We start from the raw sequence: 25,891 nt of genomic DNA, 5'->3' as shown, positions 1-25,891 counted from the left end.
TTGATTTTATCTTTAACTGATATGGGACTTAGATTTTTTCTAATATAATCTTCATTTGTTGGGAGACATTCTACTATGTTGGGCTGTTTAGCCCTTCAGTCAAAGGAGTGAGAAAAAAAACTGGTGCTTTCTAACTCTCAGCAGTGAACTTTAAAGGTGCTCATATGGTGGTATCTTTAATCCGGAGTAACCCATGCCAGTGCTATAAAAAAGTTTGATTTTTAATCTCAAATTTGTTTCCCAAGTTTCGTTTCCATTATTACTGGATAAAAATTTCCTCACTGTAAAGGTTTTTTATCTTTCTCTTCCGATAAGCTATTCTCAGACAAGCATAAAGAATGTTGTGTGTCAAAGTCTCATCGGATCATTCTTCTTTTTCATACTGGATGCAACTTTTGTTGTTGATGGTGGGAAAGCTTCCACAATTAACACCAGGATACTATGATACAACCGTGATTAGTGTGGGACGCAGAAGTAAGATTTTATAATCTCTCAATATTTTAATTTATTAATGTTTCAGTAATTAGATCGTATCTTAGAGGAAAGAGATCTAGTTCAAGTACATTTAAATGTGAAGTCTAATTTGTCTTTCTAAGTACATTCAATTGTTATAATTAACCGATCCGATCCTTGACATCTAAGTCCAGAAATCAAAGCACATTATTATTATTATTATTATTATTATTATTATTATTTATTGTTTTTTTGTTTTTTTTTTTTTGCAATGATTGAGTGTGTGATTTTGGATGTTATTTAATGATATTTTGCAGCTAGGTACACTGTGCGTTTGTTTGGGGATTAGGAGGAACGAGGAGTATGAATTGCTCAGGAGGAACTTCAGCGACATCGGCTGCTTGGGATTTGGCATTCAGGAGCACATTGATTAGGGAATCAAGTAATAAAACCCTAATTATTTTTCTCATTATGTTTCAACAACATCAATTCCTTTTACTCACTATGTGTACTATTCAAATGATCAATTGTTTTGGTTTAATTTTATGCTCTGTTTGGATCAGAAGTGAAACAAGGAGGTACAATTAATGTAAAAAAATTAAAGAAATGGAACGAGCAGAAGTGAAAGACAGATAGAATAGACGAATAGAAATGGAAATTTAAGTGGAAAAAGTTCCGAATTTGTTTGATATAAGGAAAAAGAGAGGAGAAAGAATCAATGAAGTAAATGTAAATGTACTAATTAAAAAATGAAATTTGACACAAAATTAAACGTTTTATATCATTAATTTTTTAATTTAATTGGAATTCAGTTAGGATTTTATTATAGGAATTCACTTACATATAAATATCATTCAATCATATATTATCATATCATATATGAAAATTTATTGATATTATAATAATTACTTTAGAAGTTTAGAAGTTTTACATATGATTTTTTATTAGCTGTAAACTTAGAAATATTTATATTTATGATGTATAAAAATTAAATTTTTATTTATTTTCTTATTGTATTGGTGTAATAATTTAATAAGAATCTTATGATGAATAATATTGTTGAAATTTTATTCCTTATGGTGTGTGTTATTCTTGTAGTTGATTTTATGTAATGGGATAACACTTTATTTATTGTAAATTTTTGTTATGTACTCAAATGAAACAAAAAAAGAGATCAATTTGTCTCATTTCATGCCTGTATGGGTGATGTTTTCTCTTCTAGTGAAAATTTGATATTTCTATATAAACAATGTTGTTTAACATTTGTGTGTGCTTCAGGTATGATCCTTCCACTGGTAGTTATGGAATGGATTTCTTTGTCGTTCTAGAGCGCCTTATTTTAGAAGGGAAATTGTAGAAACCCTAACACCAATATTTTTGTCGATATTGTAGGAACCCTAACACCAACATTTTTGCTCATCACCCAAAACATTAGAGAGAAACCCTAACAAAGCAAGTGCCTCACTTTGAAAGCAAGCATACGTACGGTATCGAGCTAACAAAATTAGAGAGTTGAAACTCAAGAAGATGTCCGAGGCCTAAAGACGCAACAGTTAATTAGTGTCACGCACTTAAAGGAAATGCAAAGAAAAAATTGCCTCCTTCAAGAATTGATCCTAGTTCATGAAGGCTTCAAAATTTAGTTTCGCCACTATATATTATGTTGTTATAATCTATATTAGTTCATACTTCATACCATTTAAATCGTGATTTATCGGTTCGATTAATAATTCATTGACTTTGTAATGTTACCAAGTCAATCATCTATCCTAGTTTTATAATATTGATGATATGAACACCTAAATAAAAGCAAATTCGACCCTAAAATTATAGTTTATAAAATAACGCCTAAGATTTTGATTGCACTCATGTGAAGCTCAATTTGAAACATTTTTTTATTAGTAAATTTGAGACGTTAGAAACACACTATTGTATGCTTCTTGAGCTAAATAAGAGTTTCAGCTAGACTCCAGAGTGAATATAGCATAAATTCTACAAGAGAGAGAGGGAAAAAAATTATAGAAAACAGAAAAGAAAATTGAAAGCGTTTTCTACATGCATGTCAACAGCCACAGAAGTTGGCAGATCAATTTGGATAGAAAAACCTAAAACGATAAGCAAACCTATATGATCATTTTTAACATTCTGATAGCTTTGTAAGTGTAGGGGAAAAACAAAGAACAATATATTGCTTTATTTGGAAAAGAAGTTATACCTCAACTAGGGAAGGGAAAAATCCAACCCAATTACATTAACAAACCAAAGTACACAAAAAGGAATAATCTCTTCAACAAGAAAACCAATGAAGAGCTAGCTAGCTACATGTATATATACTATATATGCATCCAATCCCATAACCTACATAGGATATCCTATCCAAAAATTAAAGCGTTTAAGCTCAAATTTGTGTTCATTAAACAAAGTTAAGTAAAACCACACGTGTGCAAGAGCCATGGCAGCTTCGGGGCCAAGACCACCTAGAACAAGAACAACTAGAGGTCCTTCCATTCGTCCTGTGTATGAAACCTTCGAACCCAAGTCAGAGATGAAGGAAAAGGAGGAAGCATATTTTCTTCATATTTACCTTCCTGGTGCGTACGTACTTTGCATGCCACGTTTTTTATTTTTATTTTATTTTATGATTATAATATGTACCTTAATTTCTTGAAACATAGGATATGTCTTTTTTGTTTCTACGTGTCAAACAACATAAAAATCAAAGCATTTTACATCTATTAACCCATTATCATTTTTTTAATCGACCAATATCAGTTATTAATTATTAGTATTTTGTTAACGAGAAAATAAAACTCATAATCTTTCTCTTTCTTCCTTCTTTTTTTACCGTCAAATTAACCTTAGAACTCTTCTTTTAATCCATTTTGGTAATTAGAGTGTATTGCAAGAAAACTATTACAATTAGGCCTAAAAGATGCTACTTAGTCAATTACAATTAAGACCCAAAACAGTTTTACTCTTATCTCCATTTTTAGTGGGAGTTATTTTCTAACCGATTTATTTGGGGTCTTGAGTGAAGAAAACCAGAAAAAAATATTTTTCATAAAAATTTTCAAAGCATTTTTTAATGTCTAATCTCATCTCCTTTCATGCTTTTTTTGTTTCCTTTCCTAAATGACACAGCATATTCTCTATTGATTAGTAATTCTAAACAGGGAGGATTCTTCAAAAAGATAAAAAGTGATATGATATGCAATCATATGCCAACAAAACTGTCCCATAAGTTAGATTTTTCTGTCAAACTCTTATAAGTAACACATTTTTCAAACACTCAAACTTATACAAAACACACGTGACATGCATGTATTGCAATTAATACATCATTGTGTTTTGTGTTCTACAGGTTTCGTAAAGGAGAAGATAAAGATAAATTTTGTGGGATCTTCCCGAGTAGTGAGGGTTGCAGGAGAACGACCATTAGGAGGCAATAGAATAAGCAATTTCGAGCAAGCATATCCAGTTCCAGAAAATTGTGAGGTGGGGAAACTTCAAGGCAAGTATGAGCTAGGAACTCTCATTATTACAATGCCAAAGAAGCCTATCATTTCACAAGTTTCACCAAAAGCGAAAGTTGAAACAACACCAAGAATAGGTCCAACTCCATTAATTAGTCCTCCAAAGAAATCTGTTCCTGATCAATTACCAAAGCCTAAAGAAGTGGTGGCCAAGGAAGCCATGCCTCCAAAATCTCCAATAATTAGTAGAATGGAGCAAGTTGAAAAATCTTATGGAGACAAGACAAGACCTCAACATGGTCAAGAGGAAACCATGGTGAAATCCACTGCAATTGCTTCAACCCCAAGAAAAGAAACAGGAAAATCTCAAAAGGGTCATGAGGAAATTGAGCCAAAACCCACATCAACAATGGGTTTTGGCAAGCAAATAGAATATAAGAATGAAGAGGCCAATAAGCAAAATGACATCACAACATATATAGAAAAAGTCAAGGAGAAACAAAACAAAGATAGAGAATATGAGAAGCTTCATGAGAGAAGAAAGCAAGATCAGAAATATGTTGATCACAATGTGGTTTTGAAAGAAAGAGAAATCAAGACAACAAGACCAAAGGAAACAGTTTCTTCCTCTACTCCTCCAAAAGCTCATCAGAAGGGAAAAGAAACCAGCACCACCATAATTGACAAAGGAAAGAGAAGGACTGAAGAGGATGAAATCTACACAATAGGGAAGGGAATCAAAGAAGTAGTTGCTTCGGCTTCGGAGGTTGTCACAAAAATTGGAGAAGGGAATTTGGATGATGAAGAAAAGCCTTTGGTTGCAAACATGGGTGCTGCAATTCTTGTAATTGTGGCATTGGGAGCTTACGTGACCTACAAGTTTACCTCAGCTTCTAGCAGAGCATGAAACTAGTTGTGTTCTAATGTTTTAATCCTTTCAAACGTTTTCTTTAGAATCTTGAAAAACAAAAAGTGTAATTGGAATCATGAAGGTGAATGTATGAGCATGCATGTGATATTGTGATTTGACACCTTTTAATTTATCTTTTTCAAAAAGAATGACCACAATTACATTCAACATTTGACAATTTTTTTATTGATAAATGTTAGTTATTTTGTTAGGGGAAGAAATTCAAACTCAGGATCTCTTTCTCTCCCTTTCCTCTTTTAACCACTAGTCAATCTTATAACTTTTTTGAAAAAATTGATTATAAGTAAAAAGTAATTTTTAATCTTGAAATCTCTAAAAGGTTTGAATTGTTCTACACAAATTCCATTCTAAGAAAATAATATTTAGATTTGACTTAATATATAAAAAATTATAAAAAAGTATAATAGTTAATAAATATATATATATGTAATAATGACTTATTAACAAGTTATGGACATAGAATTTTCACAAATTCATTTTTATGTATAACCATAGGTACATTTTTATGTTAGGTCTATCATTTGGATGATGTAGACATAAAAGACCAACTTGTATGCAATGTAAGGCTTCTGATATAACGTTCAATTCCCCGAAACAATCATCAATCAATTCTGTTGGATCACCTTCTTTCCACAATCTCCATGCCTATGACAACTTAAAAAGTATTGTTATATACATTTCATTAAAGTATTATAATAGAAATACTTGTAGCAACCACTGCCAAGGAATAATGCTGAAAGCCAGACAAAGGACCAAATGAAATTCTTTATATGTTCATTTTCTGAAGCATCTAATTGCATCAATTAAATAAATGAAGTAATATCAGTGTGTGTACGAGTGTGCATATGCACACCATTGATTCCTCCTCACTCAATCTTAATAAAAGCTAATTAACTATCCATAAAAGAGATGCCGCAAAGAGTGCATTTCAAATAGCTGTACAAACCATGTACACAAAATTCTACATCAGTTTCTACTTAATGAGCAAAACAGTAGAAAATGCATCTTCCTTTTTCTTTCTTGGTTGCAAGAGGGGTGTTTGCACTGCAAAGCAATGAAGCGAAAAAGACTAATTTGCAGATCCTATGTGGTGTATTTAGATCCTCGCAATGCAATAAATCAATCATATAGCAAGCTCGCCTCAACAAATACATTTTATATAGAAAGTAACATGCAGATGCTCTAGTTAGTCGCCCCAGCAGAGAAAATGTGTATGTTCATGAAGCATTGGGATAATAATATTGAGTCACTTTCAGAGATATAAGGTTGGTTGGATGGTTAAGAAATAAGGGTAGGAGAGAAAGGACGTGGATTCGATCCCTCTTGCTTACAAAAACTAACAAACTAGCAATTAACATTTGCCGATAAAAAAAAAAAAATATTGAGTCACTTTCTCTTAAATAGCATGACAAATGGCAAACCTGTTTCATGAGCATATATAGATGGAAGATCCACTATAGAACTTTGGAGAAAAGACATCATCTAATCAAACCATTCCAAAAGCACGTTTCACAGAATCAAGGGTGTTGGAGAGGAGCATTGATATTGTAACCGGTCCCACGCCTCCAGGAACAGGGGTAATGGCTGATGCCACCTTAACCGCCTCTTCAAAGCAAACATCTCCCGAGACACAAAAGCCGTGGCCGCTGGGATCCTGCAAATTGTATTTAAATGCATTAGGATAATAATAAGTTCAAAAGGAGCTACCCCTTCTGTCTTGCTAGTTTCTACCATAGATTTTCAGCTTGTTTGCTTTTTCTTTTTTGTGTTTTGAAACAAGGTGCATATGAAATGAGGTCCATCCTGGTCCCAGTTTGGCACCTCTATGTAACACTTAAAGTATCTTTTCACTAATAATGTCACATTTTTTTTACCCACATATATCCATTTTCTTTTAAGCTTGTGCATTGGTCAAGCATAATAAAGATGGGTATTTGTATATAACAAACAACTACAGAAAGGGATTTAATATCAATGAAAAACCATTATAGGGATTGTAATGAATTAATTTGGCAATGAATTTGATTTGAAGTATTGGCTCACAAGCTCAGTAAAATATTCAATCATTCAATCAAGAGAATAGCGCCTACCTTTTTACACTAATGAAGCAATCAATGAGTAGTCTGAAATGTTCTCTTAACCACACTTCATACCATGGCATCACAGTTTATGCATGTCAAGTATGTTATCTGTTAACCTAATGTACTTTCTTAAATTTTCCCTGAAAAGTTCTCTTCCCACACTTCATTTAGCAAAAATACCTTTGACAAGCTTCTTAAACCTATTTAACTTTAACCTACTTCTGTTCCTAGGCATTTCAGTTTTGTCAAGAAATCTTATATACTTAAAATTTCTGTATTGGAAGCTGGGTGCAAAAACTTCATTCCCATCCCAGATATGACTTAGTCTGTGACTTCCACAAGGACATATTTTATGTTATAGTAATCATACTTTACTTTTTTTTACCATAGAAGTACCTAAATGTTACCATAAGGATTCTTTGTTAGCCAGATATAAAAATACAATCATAGTCAGTAGTGCCTCTCAGCCTCTGTTAATCAATTATCAGAATGTTAGTCTAAGTAGCCTCGATGGAGGTTAATAAAAAAATTTATAACTATCAACAGGGCTTGGTGCATCTAGTTTTCTTCACTACTGCCAATAACAGAATCTTGACATAGGCATGCTGAGAAACTGTGACATGTCAAATTAGTTAAATTTAAAAAATGAGCACCATGACTCTGAAGAGTATGGGGATTGTTATAAGAATTATCCTTTATATAACCTTATCTGAAAAACAATCAAAGTGAAAAGTGTAAATAAGATTCTAATGAAATCCATAAATCTAACAATCCAGTAAAAAGAATATCACAAACGTGGGAACATCCCACTCCATAAAATCTTAAAGCTATGTTAGCAGTCTTCTTGCTTTCTAATTTTTACAGCATACAATAAAGCTCTATGAATTTTTAAAAGTCAAGCAAGTACTACTTGCCAAAACGATTACAGGATGAACCTATTGATCCTGTCATTCCTGTGAAAAGATATTCAAACTACTGCAGCTATAAAAAGCATACTTGAAACAATTATTGGAGGGCTCATAATGGACCTTCAGTATAGCATGCTGAATTATTGCAATGGGGGCTATGGCTATTGGCTACCTTATAGTATCAGCAGTTTATTTTTCTACTATGTTGATTTTATACTCTTCCCCTCAATAGCTTTAGTCTTAGTTTCTTGTCTATTCCAAACTCTATCTTGTGCTTTTTAAACATGATAATTCATTTGGAAAGAGCACCAAGTTCTTGAAATAACAAGATAAAAATTTCTAGTACCTCATTATAGCACACCTAGAATAATTAAGAAGTCATTGGCACAACAAAAATACTGAAGAAAAAAAATCATTACCTTAACTTGATTTGTTCCCATGTCAATCACCACAGCTCCTTTCTTTATCCAATTGCCACAAACTATGTTGGGGACTCCAACATCTACTACCACAATATCTGCTTCAGAAGTTATATGTTCTGGGTTCTTCATATACGCGTGTAACACGCTGACTGTTGCATGGTGCCTCTACTAAAAAGATGATAAAACAATCAGCCATTTAGCAATTGAGACATTCCGAAAGCAACAACATTTACGTTACCTGCAATAGCAAGGAAGTGGGTAACCCCACAATTTTACTTCTTCCAATTATCACTGCTCTTTTCCCCTTGATTTCCACACCGTGCCTAGGTAACAACTCAATGCAGCCCTTGGGAGCACAAGGAACAAAGAAGGGCTTTCTTCCTCTTATTGCAAGATTTCCAATATTTAAGGGATGAAAGCCATCCACATCCTTTTCAAGACTCACTACATTGATAATTTTTTCCTCGTCCAAATGCTGCATCAAATATGTTAGAATAACTAAGGCATTAGTATCAACATCCACCTCACAAAACTAAATCACCAACAATGCCAAAAATCTTATGATTATATCTTTGAGACTAAACATTTTATAGCTCAACTGAAATGAATCTATCATTACCATATTTATCTTACTCAATGACCCTAGATTTTAGATAAATTAAAATGTCCATAATCATGTTTACTACTCCCTCTGTTCCTTTTTAATTGTCAGATTTTTGGAAAATTTTGTTTCCATTTATCAGTCATTTGCAAGTTCAAGATATCATTAATTACTCTTTTATCAATTATACCCTTACTTTTCACCTAATGTTTAATTAATTTACACATGTAGAGTAGAAATAAGAAAGGGTAAAATAAGAAACCTCACAACTAATTGCATTTCTTGATTTCTACATAAAAACCTTATTTAAAAGACATATAAAAAGGAACAAAGGGAGTAATAAGCCTTAATTATTAAGCACCCTCGAGGGGTTGTCGGGTGGAGCAACACAAGATCTCGCATCTAACATGTTGCAAGTTCGAATTCCCACTCCTCTCTTTGGAGGAGAGGTAAAGGTAAGTCCTCTATGAGCTCAGAAGCCACTGTACATGTCCCCTAATCTTAGAATTTATATCATAAAAAAAAGAATCGTTAAGGTCAACCCCTTAAATGGATCTTAATACATCAAAGGATTAGTCCTTGGTAGAAAGCTGAGGGAGGGATACCCCGATTCACAAAAAATAAAAACAAGAAAAATGGTAAATAAATTACTTGAGGCAGAGGAAGTTGCACAAGAATGCCATGCACATCCGGGTCCTCATTGAAACCGGAAACAACATCAAGCAGTTCACTTTCATCACAGTTTTCAGGCAACTGGGAAGCCACTGTTTCAATGCCAACTTGATCACAGGCCTTCAACTTAATGTGAATGAAAGTGTGAGAGTCCCTCCTATCACCCACCAAAACCACAGCCAGTCTAGGAAACTTCCCAATGCCACTCTTCATCCTTCTTATCTCATCAGCCACTTCAAGCTTTATCTGTTTAGCAATTGGGTTTTCCCTCAAGAATCAAAGCATTATGACCATTATTAGCCCCTAAAGGAATCACATGACACAAACAAGCAAAAAAATAAAAAATAAAACATATTAATATAAAGTGAGCAAAGTAGAGGCTTTAAAGGATCATAGAACTTCAAATTAACATCATAGAACTTACATTGGAGACTTTCTGGAAAAAGGGTGTGAGGGGGTGTGTGCTCTCTGGGAACCCAAACATCAGGGAGGTTGGGGCCAAAATACAAGAAGTTGGAGCAGAAAAGGAATGCAATGCTTTTCTCAGTGTTCTGTGCCATGCCACCACCCCATCAGTGGCACAACCTCTAATATTTGTGTTGATTTGTTAATATGAAAGTGAAGATTGAATCCACTAAGTACTAATTAACACTACGACTGTGGCTTTTGGTGGTACAAGTATACAACCTTGTGTGGTGAGATTTTTGTTTTATTTTGATCAATAAGCACGGACACTCCAACTTTCTTGGCGTGTCCGGTGTCCGATGCGTGTTAGTATCGGGACACTGACACGACGTTTTATATTTTGAACATTATAAGTGTTTACGTGTTCGTGTATTGTGTATGATGTCCGTCTCAGTACTTGTTTTGATGCTTTGAGTTTTCAACAACAAATTCCAGGTATCTTGTTCTTCCGAGTTTTGAGATTGGATTTGTTTTGACTTCATCATCCCTCACGTGTACACTGTTTTGCCACGCCACCTACTAACCATAAGTTTTTTTAGAATCCTAACCAATAGTTATAAAACAGAAAAATAAAACAACAGCTTAAATATGTTTTGATTTTTAATAAATACTAATTTTGTTTTTAATTTTTGACATTTATTTTTAGTCCCTAATAAATTTTATGTTTGTTCCATCATAAATATTTTTAATTTGTTAATTAATACATATTAAAATAAAATCTTATTTGTTGTAGTTCGTTTATTTTTATTACTAAAAAATTAATCTCAAATATAAAATAAACAAAGAAACTAAAAATAAATTATTTTTTTTTATAGAGATTATGTATTTATGTATTTTATCCCGCTAATAAATTAAAGGACATTTCTAGGGATTCCATTTGGATACAAGAGCCATCCCTTTCCACTGTTGATTTGCTCCGTCTTCACCCAGTGTTCGAAGAGAAGTCTGTGACCCAGCTAGCGTCCCATTTGCTCTGTCGTACGTGTTTGGTGGCCATCGTCATCACTGAGCTCTGTCGAAGGTGTGTGTCGCTATCTCCATTCGTCTACTCAGGCCCTGTTCAAGGTGTGTCGCGCCGCTGTCGTGTCGTACGAACTGGTAAGTACCCATTCTTGTACTAGTTTTGAGTGTTTGAAAATTTGTATGTTCTTATTCTATATTTGCTTCGGTGGTAGGTAGGGGCTTTTGTTTTGACTGTGTAATGAATGTCATTGTCATTTTGATTGTATTTGCTTTATCTTCTCACCATCATTTGTTTTTGCCTTTATCGATTTTCAACCCACGGACGAAGGGCAGCTTGGTTGCGGCTTCAGTATCGGCTTACCAAACCCTTACTCATCTGGGATTTAAAGGTACCGTTCTTATTTTGAACCACATGTTTATGCTTTTATATAAATATATTAATTAATAATAATACAATGTTTGTTATGTTTATGTGCTTCTGTCAAGTATCTATAGGCATGGACAACACTTTCAATACAATATGGAATATAGTTAAAAAGCTACATTGGTAGCATTCAAACTTCAAATTTTCTCAAGTGCTGTAAGACGAAGGAATGAGTTTGTGTGTATATATTGAAGCTATATATAGGTCCCATGAGTTTGTGGTTGAGTGAGGGAGAAGTTGCCAACAACCCTGAGTTTGTCTTGTATGGCCTTTAGTTCGTAGCTTCACCCTTCATCAAGATTCATGAGCATAGAACCCCACCGTTCACCTACGCTTGCATCTTCCCAATCTCTGCTCAGTAGTGATTAATTTGACTTCTGTGCATGGAGGGAAGGGAAGAATTGATTCTGTGTGTGTGTGACTTGCGTGTGGGAATTTGGGAACTAGGGGGTTTGACTGTGTGTGTGCATGAGTTGGGTGTGCCCATGTGGGGTCAAGGGTTGGGGGATTATGGTGAAAGCTTCTTTCTTTCAATGATGTATGGTCTATAACAATATTTAGTCTCAAATCTGTTCAGCTGTTCTGTTTTCTCTTCTTGCGTCTGTTTGTGCAAGTTAAAAAATTGTGCCCCCTTGTCTTTTTTATTCATCAAGTCGGTTATTGGTAGATTTACCTTCCAAAGTTTAGTCCTTGAAGGATAATTTGGCAACAACTGAAATGTAATTGCTGAATGCATAATCTTGGTAGTAGACAATTTTCATTATCAGGGGTTAATTTGATTAATTACTGAGAAATAAATGAACTCTATCTGTCTGCGATTCATCTTATAAAGAGTTTTACAAGAAAGTATAGGCAAAACACGTGAAGTTTAGCATTGTTTTGGATTTGCTTTCATATTATTTGTCAATGTTATTGCATCTTACTCTATATCTCTTCATAGAATGGATAGCACTGTAAAAAATGGTTTATACTGAATTAATAGAAAGAAAAGGCTAATAATATTTGAAATGTTTTCCTAGTATACTTTTGTTTATTCTTATTACACTTCTCTTTGTTTACCTTGAGGATGCTTTATTTTCATTTGTGTAGAATCATGGCCAAAGCTGAAGGTGGCAAGGAACCAGTAAATGAACAAGCAGTAGCAAATATGTATGCTGCAATGAGGTCTGAGCTCAACCAAATTTACTCCAAAATAACTGAACTGGAGATGGAAGTTAGTGAGCACACATTGGTTACCAATGCCATTCAACCACTTGACCAATCTAGACGATGCTATCGAATGATTGGAGGGGTGCTTGTGGAGAGAACCATCAAAGAGGTCTTGCCTGCTGTGCAGCGAAATAAAGAAGGACTCGAAGAGGTTGTGGCAAGGCTTAACGAGGCGTTGGAAAAGAAGAAAAAGGAAATTTCTGAGTTTGAGGCTAAATATAAAATCAGGATAAGGAAGGCTGATGCTGAGGTGAAGGATGAATCTGGTAGGAAGGAAGGGTCTGCTCAAGGGGTTCTTGTGGGTCCTGCAGGTGGAAGTGAATGATTTGTCTATTTTTATTTTGTTTCCTCAAACTAGTAGCCAGAACTTGTCTTACAATGGGGTGCAGGCAGTTTGATGATTTGTTTTTTATGTAGACTAAGTGCGTGTTTGAATTAGATTCATGTTCCATCCATATAGAAGCAAGTAAATGTAACTTCTGCATCATTTTGACGTGGTTTTGCTGCTTGAACGTGGATCCAAGACGTGTTTCCAACCACGCTCATTAGCAAGTATACCTTGATATGACCTTAAGTTTAATTGCTTTGGGCTGAAAAAAACTTATCTTCGTTGGTTTGTGTTTATGTAGATTTTTGTATGCAAGACTATAGAGCATATAATCGTGTGATCAAGCTATTTTGTCTCTCTTTATGTATCGATATGTTTCATCAGGGGTAAAATGCTTTTCCTAAGCACCTTATGTTTAATTTGGTTTTTGAAACAATGCAGAAAGAAGTAATGGAAGAAGGTTTAAGGCATTTTCCCAAACTAATTATTGAAAAATGTAAAGAGAAGTTATTTTCTGGTTTGGGATAGTTTTTGTTACAAGGCAAACTATTATATTATGGTGACAAAAATAATGTGGTGGAGTTGGCCGACAAAAAATTATAGTCTAAACTACTGAAAACATGTTTGTGAACCTATTTGTATCATTGCAAACCAGCTTAAACACATTTCAAAATATAGTAAATAATCAATTTAATCTTTGGATTTATATTTCGTTGCCATCTTGAAATTAAGAAAAATTTAAATAAGTCCCTTCATCATTTTGTTCAAGTTCCTAAAATTAATTAGTTTTCTCATCTTGGTCCAACTCTAGGGACTTGAGTGTTAATAATAAAAGTTGTGAGACTAAAATGAGAAATGAAGATTAATTTTAGGGACTTAGATGAAATTTAAAAATAAACCAAAAATTTATCCGAGTTTTTATCAGATTTAGAGACTAAAATGATAAGAAATATAAATTTAGTAGCTAAATTGGTTATTTACTTGGAAAAGTAATATTTTGAACATGTTTCATAAGGAATCATTTTAGACTTAGATTTCTAAAATCAACAAATACCTTACTTTTGTGTGTCTTCCTCTAATTTTTTTAACCAAAAAATGAAGGCAAATGAGAATTTAAAACCTTAAAAACAAGGATACACTTTTTGTTATCCATATGAATTGATAACCAATCATGTATTAAATAACTTTTTATTATTTTTTGATAATTAATTTGAAAGAAAAAAAATCCTTAAATGAATAAACTTATGTTGTGCACCTTCTCTTCTCTTTTTTCTCTGCTACACTTGTGTTGTGCACCTTGACCCTCTCTCCAGCAACAACAAACCATGAACGCCTCCATCATTGGTTCGTTTTCTTTTTTCTCACACCCTTTTCTTTTATCTACACTTCACTCATCTTCCTTGTTTTTTGTTTTGCTGACGTTGTATTGTGCACCATATTGAAGATCCGTTGCAGGGCGATTTCCCAGAAGTGATAGAGGAGTATTTGGAACATGGCTGTATGAAATGCATTGCCTTCAATCGCCGTGGCACCCTTCTTGCTGGTAACCCCTTTCTCTCTGTCTCTCTTATTTTCATATTCAACTGCTGCTCTGTCCTTTCTGGGTATTCTCCTTTGATGCATTTTCGTACAAAGTTTTTATCTTTTCATTTTTGGTAGCCTGTGTTTATGCTAATAATTTGGTTTTGGAAAATGGGTTGTGGGTAAAAAACTGAGTTTTATGTTTTTAATGTCGATTTCAAGGTTAAAGTAGCGAACTTTAGTGAGTAATTCCCTTTTTCCCTGATGACCCAGATAAGAAAAGGACGTTATTTTTACTCAGATTGTATGTATAGGGTGTTTTTTTGGACACTTTTTCTTGTGGGATTTATGTGGAACTTTGGGATTCTAGCATCAAGGCCGGAGTCCTGTTTTTAATTTTTTCATGCCTTGGCTTGGTGATGAAGAAATATTAAAGGGTATGCATACATTTTTCCCTAACGTAGTAATGACGCAATTGATGCTCAATGCATTGGATAAACATGTGTGTATGATGTAGTTGATGTTTACTTTGCCATTATACTGGAATAAGTTTGTGAGGCAATAATGGGTTTGTGTGCTATTTGTTCAAATGTGGGTGGAGTAAATATTATAGCAAGTGTTGAACTACTATTAAATATTTATTGGAGTTATTTTCAATATCAATTTTCTCACTTTTGATCTTGATTTGCTCAATTGAGCCACCAGCTGGATGCAATGACGGAAGTTGTGTTATTTGGGATTTTGAAACCCGAGGCATTGCTAAAATTCTGCGTGATGATGAATGTTCTTCTCCCATAACCAGCATTTGCTGGTCAAAGTATGGTCATCGAATTCTTGTATCTGCTGCTGATAAATCATTGATATTGTGGGATGTTATGAGTGGTAAGAAAATAACGCGGATAGTTCTGCAACAAACCCCTCTACAAGCTCGTCTTCATCCAGGATCCTCGACCCCGTCTCTCTGCTTAGCATGTCCTCTTTCATGTGCTCCAATGATTGTTGACCTGAATACAGGAGACACAACTTTACTTAAAGTTTCTGTCTCAGAGACATGCAATGGACCAACCCCTCCTTCACGTAATAAATGTTCTGATGGAATTACCTCCTTCACACCAACTGCTGCTTGTTTTAATAAGTATGGGACTCTGGTTTATGTGGGAAACTCAAAAGGGGAAATTCTTGTCATTGATTACAAAAATGGTGACGTGCGTGCTGTAGTTCCGATCTCTGGTGGTTCTGTTATAAAGAACATTGTGTTCAGCAGGAATGGGCAGTATCTGCTCACGAATTCAAATGATCGAATAATACGAATCTATGAAAACCTTCTGCCTCTGAAAGATGAAGTCAGAGCCCTTGATGACCTGAGTGGGAACCACAACGATCTAAATAATATTGAGAATTTAAAGGCTGTTGGATCAAAATGTTTAACTTTATTCCGGGAATTTCAAGATTCCATCACAAAGGTACACTGGAAAGCACCTTGTTTCAGTGGTGATGGTGAGTGGGTAGTTGGTGGTTCTGCTAGCAAAGGTGAGCACAAGATTTACATATGGGATAGAGCTGGACATCTTGTGAAAATCCTTGAAGGACCTAAGGAAGCTCTGATAGATTTAGCATGGCATCCTGTGCATCCTATTGTTGTATCTGTTTCGCTGAATGGTTTAGTTTATATATGGGCAAAAGATTATACTGAGAACTGGAGTGCATTTGCTCCTGATTTCAAGGAGCTTGAGGAAAATGAGGAATATGTAGAGCGTGAAGATGAATTTGATCTGATTCCTGAGACTGAGAAGGTAAAAGGTTTTTTATTCGATTGGTCATGGACATCATTCTTTCTTTTTGCCCATTCTTTTTTTATGTTATATGCTTGCAGGTTAAAGGACCCGATGTTGATGAAGATGAGGAAGTTGACATTGTAACCGTGGAGAAAGATGCCACTTTCAGTGATTCTGATATGTCTCAAGAAGAGTTATGTTACTTGCCATCAACCCCTAGTCGTGATGTTCCTGAGCAGCAAGAGAAATGTGTAGAAAGTTCTTCAAAGTTGTTGGACAGCAATAACACTGGATCCCCTCTTTCAGAAGAAGCTGGACCAAATGGACATATGATGAATCATGCATCAAGTCCTCTTGAAGGTAATGGCATGCTTGCTTTGAATTATATGCTTGTTGCTTAGTATTTGAGTTCTTTAGAATCTGAGTTCATTTAGTCTCTAATTATGCTTCTAAAAAGTTTCAAAGTCTCCCCAATTTTATTTAGATTAGACTTAAAAGTCCCCCTTTTTATCCCCAACGGGTGGTTGATTTGCCAATGTATTGTCTATGCATTTTTCTGATACGAACTTCTGACTCCTCTTATGCATTTAATAATAATATTTTATTTTTCTATTAATATGAAGATGATGCTGGGCGCATGAAAAGAAAGCGGAAACCTTCAGAGAAGGTGTTGGAATTACAAGCAGAAAAAGTTAAGAAACCCTCAAAATCTAGCAAATCGGAAAAACCTAAGAGCAAATCTTTGGCCGATCAAGATAATGGTAACGGTTTTCATGGTGGTGGGCTTTATGATGAATAATTGTAGATTATGAAATTCTTGTTTACAAAAGCACTATTTTTTCTTTATTTTTTGTCTTTATTTGTTTTTCTTTTCTAAAAAACTTACCTTTGCATAGCTTTATTTAAACTTGCCTCCTTTCTCTCTATCCTTGACCTATGTTTCTAAGTTGGTGGCGGCTAGTGAAAGCTGATGTGTCCTTTAACTTATATTTTTCTGGCCATCCTCATTGATAATAGAGTTTTGTCCATATAGGTTTGAGTTCATATGAATATGTTTGAATTGGCCAATGTTAACTTGTTGAAACTTTGGCTTAGCAATATTAAATAAATTTCTCTATTAGTTTGATTTAATCGATTAAATAATCTTATTAACTTTACCACTATGTTTATAACTAAAAAATATGCATGTGGAGGTCCTCAAATATTGCATATCATATGTCTGTCTTTTTTTGTTCTAAACATTGGATGGCTATTGTTTGGAGCAATGAACAACACACTTTGTTGTTGGTATGTTAAGTGTCACATGTAAATAACAACAAAGCCAACAATAAACATCTCTCTTCCTCCCCCAAAATTTCCTCTAAACTGATTTACCCCATTCTCATACAAAGGCCTAACTTCCAATCCCATTCTGAGTTGATGAATCTTGTTGTGGGTGGAGTTTTGATGTAAGGGGGGATGGGGGGTGGGGGAGTTGTTTGAGGTTAATGCAAAATCCACACCCCTTTTGCTTTTGTATTTACTGAAGCATGCTCAATGCTTTGTTTTGTGGTCTTCTTTTGTATAAATGCACTGTTGCATTCTGCATTTTGTTTTTTTCTTTCTTTTTTAACAATGATTTGTGTTTATTGTTTAAATTGTGTGTGGTCCCATGTAAAAAATGTTTTAGTTAAAGTATAGTTTAAACTTTAATGTAGATTTGTTTTGCTTTACAGTGTCCTGTATTTTGTTTAATATACAGATATGGAAGTTGGTGTAAGAGGGTTTGTGAAGCTAGTTAAAAATTGTGTAGGATTGCATGATCTTATGATTTTTCAAGCACCCTACAATCCTATGCTGTGCTGAATTTGTTTTGGGGTGGTTGGTCAGATTGCATAATAGTGAGCTTAAAATCATTAGAATAGGCTGATTCTAGTTTGGCATAAAAAAGAAACAAAAGATCCATTATTTGACCCACCCTTGCCCCACATCATCAAAATTCTCAAACTTTTTTTCCTGCTCATTTTGACCTCTTTGTGCTACTTCTCATTTACCGTTCAGATTTTTGTTCTGTGTTCATCTTCTCCATTTGACCAGGTTCATTTTCTTTAATTTTCCGCCTCGTTATATGATTGGGTTGTTGGACTGCTTTTGGTTCAACTGCTTCTGGTATATTTTATTTGATTGCTTCTGTTTGGTTTCTCTTTTGCTTTTGCTTTCTTCTTTGCTTCTGGGTTAAGTGCTTGTGAAGTTGTTCTCTCCTTTGCTTCTCTAATTTTGACTTGTTTTGGTGTTGTATCATGCTGGTTTGAAATGTTTTCATGTGGGAGTAGTGGTGCTGTGAGAGTTAATGGTGTTGCAGGTGCTGCTGGTCGCTTTGATGACGCCGAGAGTGTGAGAGTGGGGTTTTTTAAATGCAGAAAAATGCTCCTGGAAATAGGAGTGATGTAGGATGGAAAGTGTTATCTCAGTTGATGGGGATTCCCAAAAAATTAAATGCAAACAATGTAGACGGTAATAATTGGTGGGGTTTATTGATTGAAGCATCATTTGGCCAGAACACAAAAATGTTGGGTCTTGCAAATCTATTAGAGATAAAGTGAGGAAAAAAATGTATGAAGTTGTTTTATTATTGCAAGAGAAATCAATTAGGAAACCAATACCATTTTTAAGGGAAAAAAGAAAAGGGAATGAAGAGGTTGAGAGGTGTGGAAACATTTTGAAGAGGGGAGGAAGAAATCAATCCACCATTGGGGAAATATTTTTAAGAGTTGAGAAAGCAGTCATTCCACCATCAACAACATTGTTAAGAAGGGTTTGAGAGAAGAAGAATGCAATTGCTTCCTTTTTCTACAAGGATGCCAGGCCATTCAATATGGTTAGGTGATGAATTTGACAAGTTTGATGGAATTTGTTGCAAGACATAGCATACAGTTTAACTTTAAGCCACCATCCTACCATAATATTAGAGTCAAATTTTTAAAGAATAATGAATACGACTATGGAAGCTATTGAAGAATGTAGAGCTCATTGAAAGAAAATGAAATGTACCATAATGATGGATGGGTGGATCAACAAAAGATGGAGGCCCATATTACTTTTGTTACACTATGATTCAAATGAGGGAAAGGAAAGAAAGGGCTCTCTCTTTTGGTTTGGTTGAAGGGGAGAAGTGAGGTTCCCCTTGTTTGGTTAGCTAGGGGAGGAGAGGGAAAATAATAGTAATAAGAATTACTGAAGGGAAGAGAAAGGGAAATAGAACTTCAAGAATAATTTTGTTAGTACACTCTAAAAATTACAAACCAGTTTCACTCCCCTTCCAATTCAAAATCCTCCTAATGTTAGAAGGGATGGATTTTAGCTCCCTCATTTTCCATCTCCTCCCTTCTCCAAATAATAACATAAAAAGATATAGTCATTAATATTATTTTTTTAAAGGCCCATAGGCCTTTTTATAAGCCTTATATAAAACAGGCCATGTAAGTAGACTTAGGTTAGGCTAGTCCTTCAAACAGGCTAGGCCTTAAAAATTGGCCTGTAACATTAAAAAAGTCAGACTCGGGTTTTGTAATCATGAACTTGGCTAGGCTCAAGCCTAGTTGGCTTGTTTCCACTTGTAAAAACAGTTGACAGACTTTTTAAGATGATAGATTACATTGTTGTGGAGATTCATGAAGAAAATGTTGCCCTTACTGTGACAGATAATGCAGCAAACTACAAAGTTGCAGGAAAAATGGAGTAAAGGAAAAGATCTGGTGGGATCTGCCATTACTTGCTTTCCCACATCTTACCTAAGTTTAGGATCTCTCTCAATGACAACAAAGGAGCATTGATTAGAATGTTCTCATCAAGACAATGGTAATCTAGGTTTGCAAAGACAAAGGATGGGAAGTCTTTTGAAAATATGATTATGGATAAGCAGTTTTAAAAAAACATTGTTGATTTGTTTGAGGGGTGCTTATCTAAGCAAAGTGTATTGTTTGGTTGATTCGGATGAGAAGCCAATTGTGATATGAGGAAATGGATTGGGCAAAAGAGAATATGCAAAATGCCTTCAATGGTGTCTACAGGATAAATTATCAGTTTAGTTTAAATTTTGGTAGTCTTTGTTTGACAAGTAATATTATTTCTTCATTATATATGCCTCTACAGGATATCATTAATGAAAGACGAGACAAACAATTCCATAGGCCATTGCATCTTGTAACCTACTACCTTAACCCTCAATTACTCTCTAGTCCTAGATTTAAGTTGATTTTGAAGTTAAAAGTTGATTATATGACTATTCAAAAAGGATGGTGGTAAGTGTTTTAAAAGTAACTAAGGTTGATTCTTAGTTTGAAGACTTAATGAATAAAAGTTTTTTTGATAGGCACGATTCTAGGGAACACCAAAACTAAATCAAAATGGCGTGAATCTTATGGGGGTGGACATATAGAACTCTAAAAAGTTTTCCATTAAAATACTAAAGTTGCATGCAGTTCCTTTGGGTGTGAGCATAATTTGAGTGCCTTTGAGATTCATTTTTATCTACTAGCAGTTGAATATTTGCTTTTGTAATTTTAAGTCCGTACGAAGAAATGATGAATTATTTATTTGTGATGAATTAGCCAAGAAGCAACCTGGGAAAACTTGGTTATAATGTTAAATGATATTTCATGCAATGATAATTAGGTTATGGATAATGATGAATGTTCGTCTAACATGAGAGTTTAGATATATATATGGACTACTTGGATATTCCAAATAAAGAAGCCTCAATCAAGATGGAGAGTAAGCTAATGGTGATGGTAGTGTTACCCTGTTGATGATTTGTAGATTCATAATTATGATGATGACCTTAATGGAGATGGAGAGATGCCATGGATAATGAAGGGTATGAAGATCATATGGAAGATGATTATTATGATTTGAGCTTGAATGATTTGCTGGAGTAAAATGATCTAGAGTTGGATTGTTTTGCTTTTGCTTTTGCTATTTTGAGTAGTGATCAAAATTTGTACTTTAGAAGTTATGAATTTTAGACTTTCAAGTTGTATGGGAGCTTTTATGTGTTTTCATGGAAAGTTTACTTAAAAATGTTGGTAGTGATTTTGAAGTTATTTGAATGTGTTCATAAATTTTTAAACTAAGATCTCACTATTTGTATTTCGATTATTCGATGTATGTGTTCTTCAGTTGTCGATTTTAAGTAGTCTTAATTTCAACTACTTTGGGGTGTATGTTGTTAATAATGGTCCAAAACTTTGTTTAATGTATAAATGAAGGTGTTCCGGTTTAGAGTATTGTGAAATGTTATTTCTTTATTTTCATTTTTTCTGCTGTAGATGTACTAGTACTACTATTAGTTTTGAAAATAATTTCTGAAAATAATTTTTAACTTTATATATATATATATATATATATATATATATATATATATATATATATTGTGTGTGCTCGCTTGTTCATAATTTATCTGAAACGCCTCTTTTTAGTGTGACCTATGCCTTAAGTGTCGTCTTCAAATTTAAGAGACTCAACCATGATTAATTAAATAATCAACTAATAATTAATTAATTTTCTAATCCTAGAGAATCAAAGAATAAGAAAAATGTGAAAAATTAAAATCTTAAAAAAGTCATTGAATTTTGACCAATTATATATATATATATATATATATATATATATATATATATATATATATATTTAACCTTTATAATAATTCAATTTTAAAATTCATTTAATCCACCCCTTTTGACACCTTTATTTACTATATTTTCACTCAAAGGCTGCATTGAGTTGTCATTTAATGTGGATATCAAGGAGAAAAGATCAATAACAAGGAAAAAAGTAAAATTATGGGGTTACCCAATTCCTTGATATTGCAAGTACCACAAATGTTATTTCTAAGCATATTGTTTAAATTGCATACACTAATAGCCCTGAACAAATACCTTGTGAAACAAACATGTTTGTTCTACAATATCTTTGCAAGTCCTTATTTATTGAAAGGAAACTTCTTTTTAAGAAAAGAACCATGTGAAAGGAAATAGATATGGTGCCATTAATTGCCTATGGTACACGTGAACGAAGCTTGTAGGTAGCATAAACTCCTAGTGCCACCACAAGAACTGCTGTACCCATGTATGCTATCCTTTGTTTATCTTCTTCATTGAACTTCTTTGCTAGACTAGTCATAGCTTGAGAAGCTGAAGCAACCACTTCCTTAATTGTTGCCCTTGTTGTTGAGTCAGGCTTGGCCTTCTTATCACTCTTTCTTCCAACAACATCATTGCCAATTTTCCCATTTATTTCCCTTCCCTTCTCTCCTTCAAATGCGGCCAACCCTTTACTTTCTTCTTTGCCTTCTTTTTTGGGGGAATCATCCACCACAGCCTTCTTAGGTGGCTTTCCTGATTCCAAAGGCTTCTCGGAATGGTCTTTAGTTTCTTCCTTTCCAAGAACCTTTTGCTTTTCCACATTTTCATCAATTTCCCCTTCAAACTTTTCCTCTCCTTGAAGCTTGGCATTTGTTGTTGGTGTAGCATTTGGGGGAATTGCTTCTTGACCCTTTTGAGGTATAGACTCTTGTGGGTCTTGTGATGGGGTTGAAGTTGAACCCTCGTGACCAACTTGACTTTTACTATCTACTTTTGTAATGGTGTCTTTTGAGGGAATTCCTTCTTGACCCTTTTGAGGCATAGACTCTTGTGTGTCTTGTGGTGGGGTTGAAGTTAAAGAAGCCTCGTGAGCAACTTGTGTGGGAATTCCTTCTTGACCCTTTTGAGCCTTAGACTCTTGTGTGTCTTTTGGTGGCGTTGAAGTTGAAGAAGCCTCTTGACCAACATGTTTTTCACTTTCAACTTTGTTAAGTGTAGCTTTTTGGGGAATTCCCTCTTGACCCTTTTGATCCATAGACTCTTCTTGTGAGGCATTTGGTGGGTTTGAAGTTGAAGTCACATGGCCAGTCTCTTCTTTACTTTCTTGATTATCATCTGAAGGAGGAGTACCTTCTTTTTCTTCCTCTGGATTTGATTCTGCTTCTTGTGATGGTTCTTTGGGTGGTTCTTGTTCAGTTGGTTGTGTTTCTTTCTTAGGTACTTTCCCTGGAATCGTTGGAATTGTAATGATGACAGTTTTGCCATCAAACTTCCCCTTAATTTTGTTGATGTCACAATATTCTGGAACTTGATATAATGCATTGAAACGTGCCCTTCTATTGTTTCCAAGTGATCTTTCACCGTGAACTCTCACCCTTCCAAAATCGTACTCAATTTTAGCTCCAATATGCTCTCTTGCAAAACCTGTACATAGGAATATCATGAGAAACAACATGCATATGGTTATGGTTATAGAAAGGAAAATGGATAACTTACACTCCAAAAATGAGGCATTGGTAGAAGGAAGGAAGGAAGAAAGATAAAAATGATAAAGAAAGAGAGAAAATAATAGATGTGATAAATGATGTGAGGAGAAATGAATGGATAATTAAGGAAGAAAAATGAAAATGAAATCAAAGAGAAAAGAGATACACATGATAATAACTACTGCAAAAATTGTTTTGACAAAAATAATAATTTTGGTCTCTAAACAAGAAGCAACGTGAACTAATAAGAGCATATAACTGCAGTAAACAAAAAAGAGCGGATAAATAACTTAATTATTTTATACAGGAATTGATTCCTAAATGAGTGTCACTTATACGAACTAAATGATTAGTTTAACCAAGAAATTAATACTTCATAAATAATAGAAAATAACATACACAAAGGAACAATAAAAACTTAATGCAACTAATTAATAGAAAGGGAACAGTAAATAAACCAAACTAACCATCAGGCATGTGAACAACCAAGATGACTGATTCAGACGTTTCCTCTGTTTCATATTTCGCTTCCAAATCTTCGTAGGATTGCGTTGTAGCCATTTTCCTACAATTGTGCTATAATTTAATTTTTTTCTTCTTCTTCTTTCTTTCAATTTCAGCAAATTAAGTACAGCAATTCTAGAATGGATATGATGTTTCTTGAACATGATTTGGTGATTCCTTTGATCTTTATAGTGAATAGTTGAGATGTTGAGCTTTCTTAAAAGTGAAACCATACCTTTTTGGCTGCTTTGAATTTCCTACAAGATTAAATTTCGTGAATTTCCCTAGTCATCTGTGAGGTATAACTTCTTTAATAAATAAAGTGAAAGTTCTTTGTTTGACTCATACACTTCATATTCCATAAAGAGGGGGCAAACGTGCTTTATTATATTTTTTATATATATACAGTACATACTATCATTCATGATACCTATTGTTCTATAAAGCATAATTACTTCTACAGTTCCATTGATTACTAGAATGCTTCCAATTAAGAAAGGGAGTTTAAAGAGAAAGGAAATTCCTTTTTAATTTTCTGTGTATTTTGGGTTTCAGCCCATGCCTTGCAGGCTTGCACTGTGCACCTTAGATAAAGTCATAAAGATATTGGAAGAAATAAAAAAAAAGAAAGATATTATAAGAATTAAATTTAATAAAAAAATTAAAATTAACATTTTTATGTCGTTATTTTTAACATAAAATTATTATTGTATTCTTTTATGCTTTAAAATAATTTATCTTTTTTAAAAATTAAAAAAATACCACTCAATATTTTCCTCCCATTTCATGTCTTTTGGATGGTAAACACTTTTGGTAAAACCCACCAATTATTATTACTCTTCTGTCTTTTTCAATATATTTAAAAAAGATTTTTTTTTTCAATTTTCTCTTTTTTAATTGTATCTTCTTATTTCACCCTATTCAAGTAAGGTGTAAGAGGACTCTTTTTATAACTAATTCAATTTAATTTTTTTTACTTATAATATAATCTGATAAATATTATAGGTTATAAATTAAGGGTCTTATTTGGTGGCCTGGATTATTTGTTCTAGAGAAAAAATCACTACAATAAACTATATATATATATATATATATATATATATATATATATATATATATATATATATATATATATATATATATGAGAATATTGTGAAATAATTACATATGCAGTAGTCAATTAGTCATGAATTAAAGGTCCAAATGATGGTCATGATAAAACAAGACTGGATATGATAAGTATCTTATTATTGTCGTTTATCCTCTCTCTCTCTCTATATATATATTCAAACTATTAAAAAAAACATGTATATATATAAAATATAAGGTTTCTAATATAATAAATATAGAGCTAACTATAACAACATTCTTAAAGTTTCGTGTAATTACACAATCACTTCTACTTTTTTTAAGCATTATTTTCTTCTTCCCTATGATGATGAGTGTTAGTGTAATATTTGTTCTATAAAGGAAAGATTAGTGTAAGAAAAAAAAAGTGAGGTCATGAGTAATTACTTAAAACTTAGGCTGTTACTATAATTTGTTCTAAATATAACATATAATAATATACTAATTTATATGGCAATTATATAATTTATTTTCTTATTAACTTATATAACTTTGGGGAGGCATTCATGTTTAGGCAAGTTGGATGGTTGAATAGAAATAATCTTGTAGCTCCAAATATTGCTTCAGTTGGAAAGGAAAATTTTGACAAGATTTTTATATTTTACTTGGTGAGTTGTAAGTAAATGATTTAAAACAATTTAACTAATTTAATTTATGAAATGAAGTGACAGGGTAGTTCTTAAGTGACAAGTTGCTACCATTGTTC

At 33.6% G+C, this 25,891-nt stretch overlaps 5 protein-coding genes across 9 annotated transcripts; 3 read left to right on the top strand and 2 right to left on the bottom strand.

Annotated features, from left to right (window-relative positions):
- Positions 1–2,803: 2,803 nt before the first annotated feature.
- LOC100814906 (inactive protein RESTRICTED TEV MOVEMENT 2) lies at positions 2,804–4,955 on the top strand. The gene is made up of 2 exons (XM_006582342.4): positions 2,804–3,044; positions 3,815–4,955. The coding sequence occupies exons 1-2, from the start codon at positions 2,906–2,908 to the stop codon at positions 4,831–4,833; spliced, it is 1,158 nt and encodes a 385-aa protein (XP_006582405.1). The 5' UTR covers positions 2,804–2,905; the 3' UTR covers positions 4,834–4,955.
- Positions 4,956–5,767: 812 nt separating this feature from the next.
- LOC100814372 (bifunctional protein FolD 1, mitochondrial) lies at positions 5,768–10,101 on the bottom strand. The gene is made up of 5 exons (XM_026129030.2): positions 9,941–10,101; positions 9,521–9,809; positions 8,507–8,743; positions 8,266–8,433; positions 5,768–6,511 (listed from the first exon to the last, which is right to left on the bottom strand). Exons 1-5 carry the CDS (start codon positions 10,099–10,101, stop codon positions 6,344–6,346), a joined length of 1,023 nt encoding a protein of 340 aa, XP_025984815.2. The 3' UTR covers positions 5,768–6,343.
- A 763-nt stretch (positions 10,102–10,864) lies between these two features.
- Positions 10,865–13,274, top strand: LOC100818633 (probable prefoldin subunit 2). 3 transcript variants are annotated; one of them, XM_006582341.4, is made up of 3 exons: positions 10,865–11,104; positions 11,303–11,358; positions 12,483–13,274. In XM_006582341.4, exon 3 carries the CDS (start codon positions 12,487–12,489, stop codon positions 12,925–12,927), a length of 441 nt encoding a protein of 146 aa, XP_006582404.1. In that variant the 5' UTR covers positions 10,865–11,104; positions 11,303–11,358; positions 12,483–12,486; the 3' UTR covers positions 12,928–13,274. The 3 variants fall into 3 exon arrangements, with proteins under 3 accessions (XP_006582404.1, XP_003527540.1, XP_025984814.1); XM_003527492.5 differs by having other exon boundaries at positions 11,298–11,358; XM_026129029.2 differs by having other exon boundaries at positions 10,867–11,104; positions 11,292–11,358.
- An 857-nt stretch (positions 13,275–14,131) lies between these two features.
- LOC100818094 (protein RBL) lies at positions 14,132–21,415 on the top strand. Of its 3 annotated transcripts, none has more exons than XM_006582339.4 (6): positions 14,132–14,274; positions 14,375–14,473; positions 15,157–16,244; positions 16,325–16,586; positions 16,850–16,987; positions 21,024–21,415. In XM_006582339.4, exons 1-6 carry the CDS (start codon positions 14,256–14,258, stop codon positions 21,029–21,031), a joined length of 1,614 nt encoding a protein of 537 aa, XP_006582402.2. In that variant the 5' UTR covers positions 14,132–14,255; the 3' UTR covers positions 21,032–21,415. The 3 variants fall into 3 exon arrangements, with proteins under 3 accessions (XP_006582402.2, XP_006582403.2, XP_006582400.2); XM_006582340.4 differs by having other exon boundaries at positions 20,880–21,415; XM_006582337.4 differs by having other exon boundaries at positions 19,907–21,415.
- Positions 21,416–22,034: 619 nt separating this feature from the next.
- Positions 22,035–24,218, bottom strand: LOC102666514 (inactive protein RESTRICTED TEV MOVEMENT 2). Its single transcript, XM_006593965.4, has 2 exons — positions 24,021–24,218; positions 22,035–23,491 (listed from the first exon to the last, which is right to left on the bottom strand). Exons 1-2 carry the CDS (start codon positions 24,112–24,114, stop codon positions 22,260–22,262), a joined length of 1,326 nt encoding a protein of 441 aa, XP_006594028.1. The 5' UTR covers positions 24,115–24,218; the 3' UTR covers positions 22,035–22,259.
- Between the last annotated feature and the right edge of the window lie 1,673 nt (positions 24,219–25,891).

The sequence above is a fragment of the Glycine max genome, chromosome 6, assembly GCF_000004515.6.
Source record: "Glycine max cultivar Williams 82 chromosome 6, Glycine_max_v4.0, whole genome shotgun sequence".
NCBI lineage: Eukaryota > Viridiplantae > Streptophyta > Magnoliopsida > Fabales > Fabaceae > Glycine > Glycine max.
This window is presented reverse-complemented; position numbering and strand designations above follow the sequence as displayed.

Coding starts and splice junctions, on each gene's coding strand:
- LOC100814906 (XM_006582342.4), top strand. CDS start 2,906: ATGGCAGCTTCGGGGCCAAGACCACCTAGAACAAGAACAACTAGAGGT. Junction 3,045..3,814: donor TCTTCATATTTACCTTCCTG/GTGCGTACGTAC, acceptor TGTGTTCTACAG/GTTTCGTAAAGGAGAAGATA.
- LOC100814372 (XM_026129030.2), bottom strand. CDS start 10,101: ATGGCACAGAACACTGAGAAAAGCATTGCATTCCTTTTCTGCTCCAAC. Junction 8,744..9,520: donor TGCAACTTCCTCTGCCTCAA/GTAATTTATTTA, acceptor TATTTGATGCAG/CATTTGGACGAGGAAAAAAT. Junction 8,434..8,506: donor CCACTTCCTTGCTATTGCAG/GTAACGTAAATG, acceptor TCTTTTTAGTAG/AGGCACCATGCAACAGTCAG.
- LOC100818633 (XM_006582341.4), top strand. CDS start 12,487: ATGGCCAAAGCTGAAGGTGGCAAGGAACCAGTAAATGAACAAGCAGTA.
- LOC100818094 (XM_006582337.4), top strand. Junction 14,474..15,156: donor CCGTGGCACCCTTCTTGCTG/GTAACCCCTTTC, acceptor TTGAGCCACCAG/CTGGATGCAATGACGGAAGT. Junction 16,245..16,324: donor TGATTCCTGAGACTGAGAAG/GTAAAAGGTTTT, acceptor ATATGCTTGCAG/GTTAAAGGACCCGATGTTGA.
- LOC102666514 (XM_006593965.4), bottom strand. CDS start 24,114: ATGGCTACAACGCAATCCTACGAAGATTTGGAAGCGAAATATGAAACA. Junction 23,492..24,020: donor GGTTGTTCACATGCCTGATG/GTTAGTTTGGTT, acceptor TCCTATGTACAG/GTTTTGCAAGAGAGCATATT.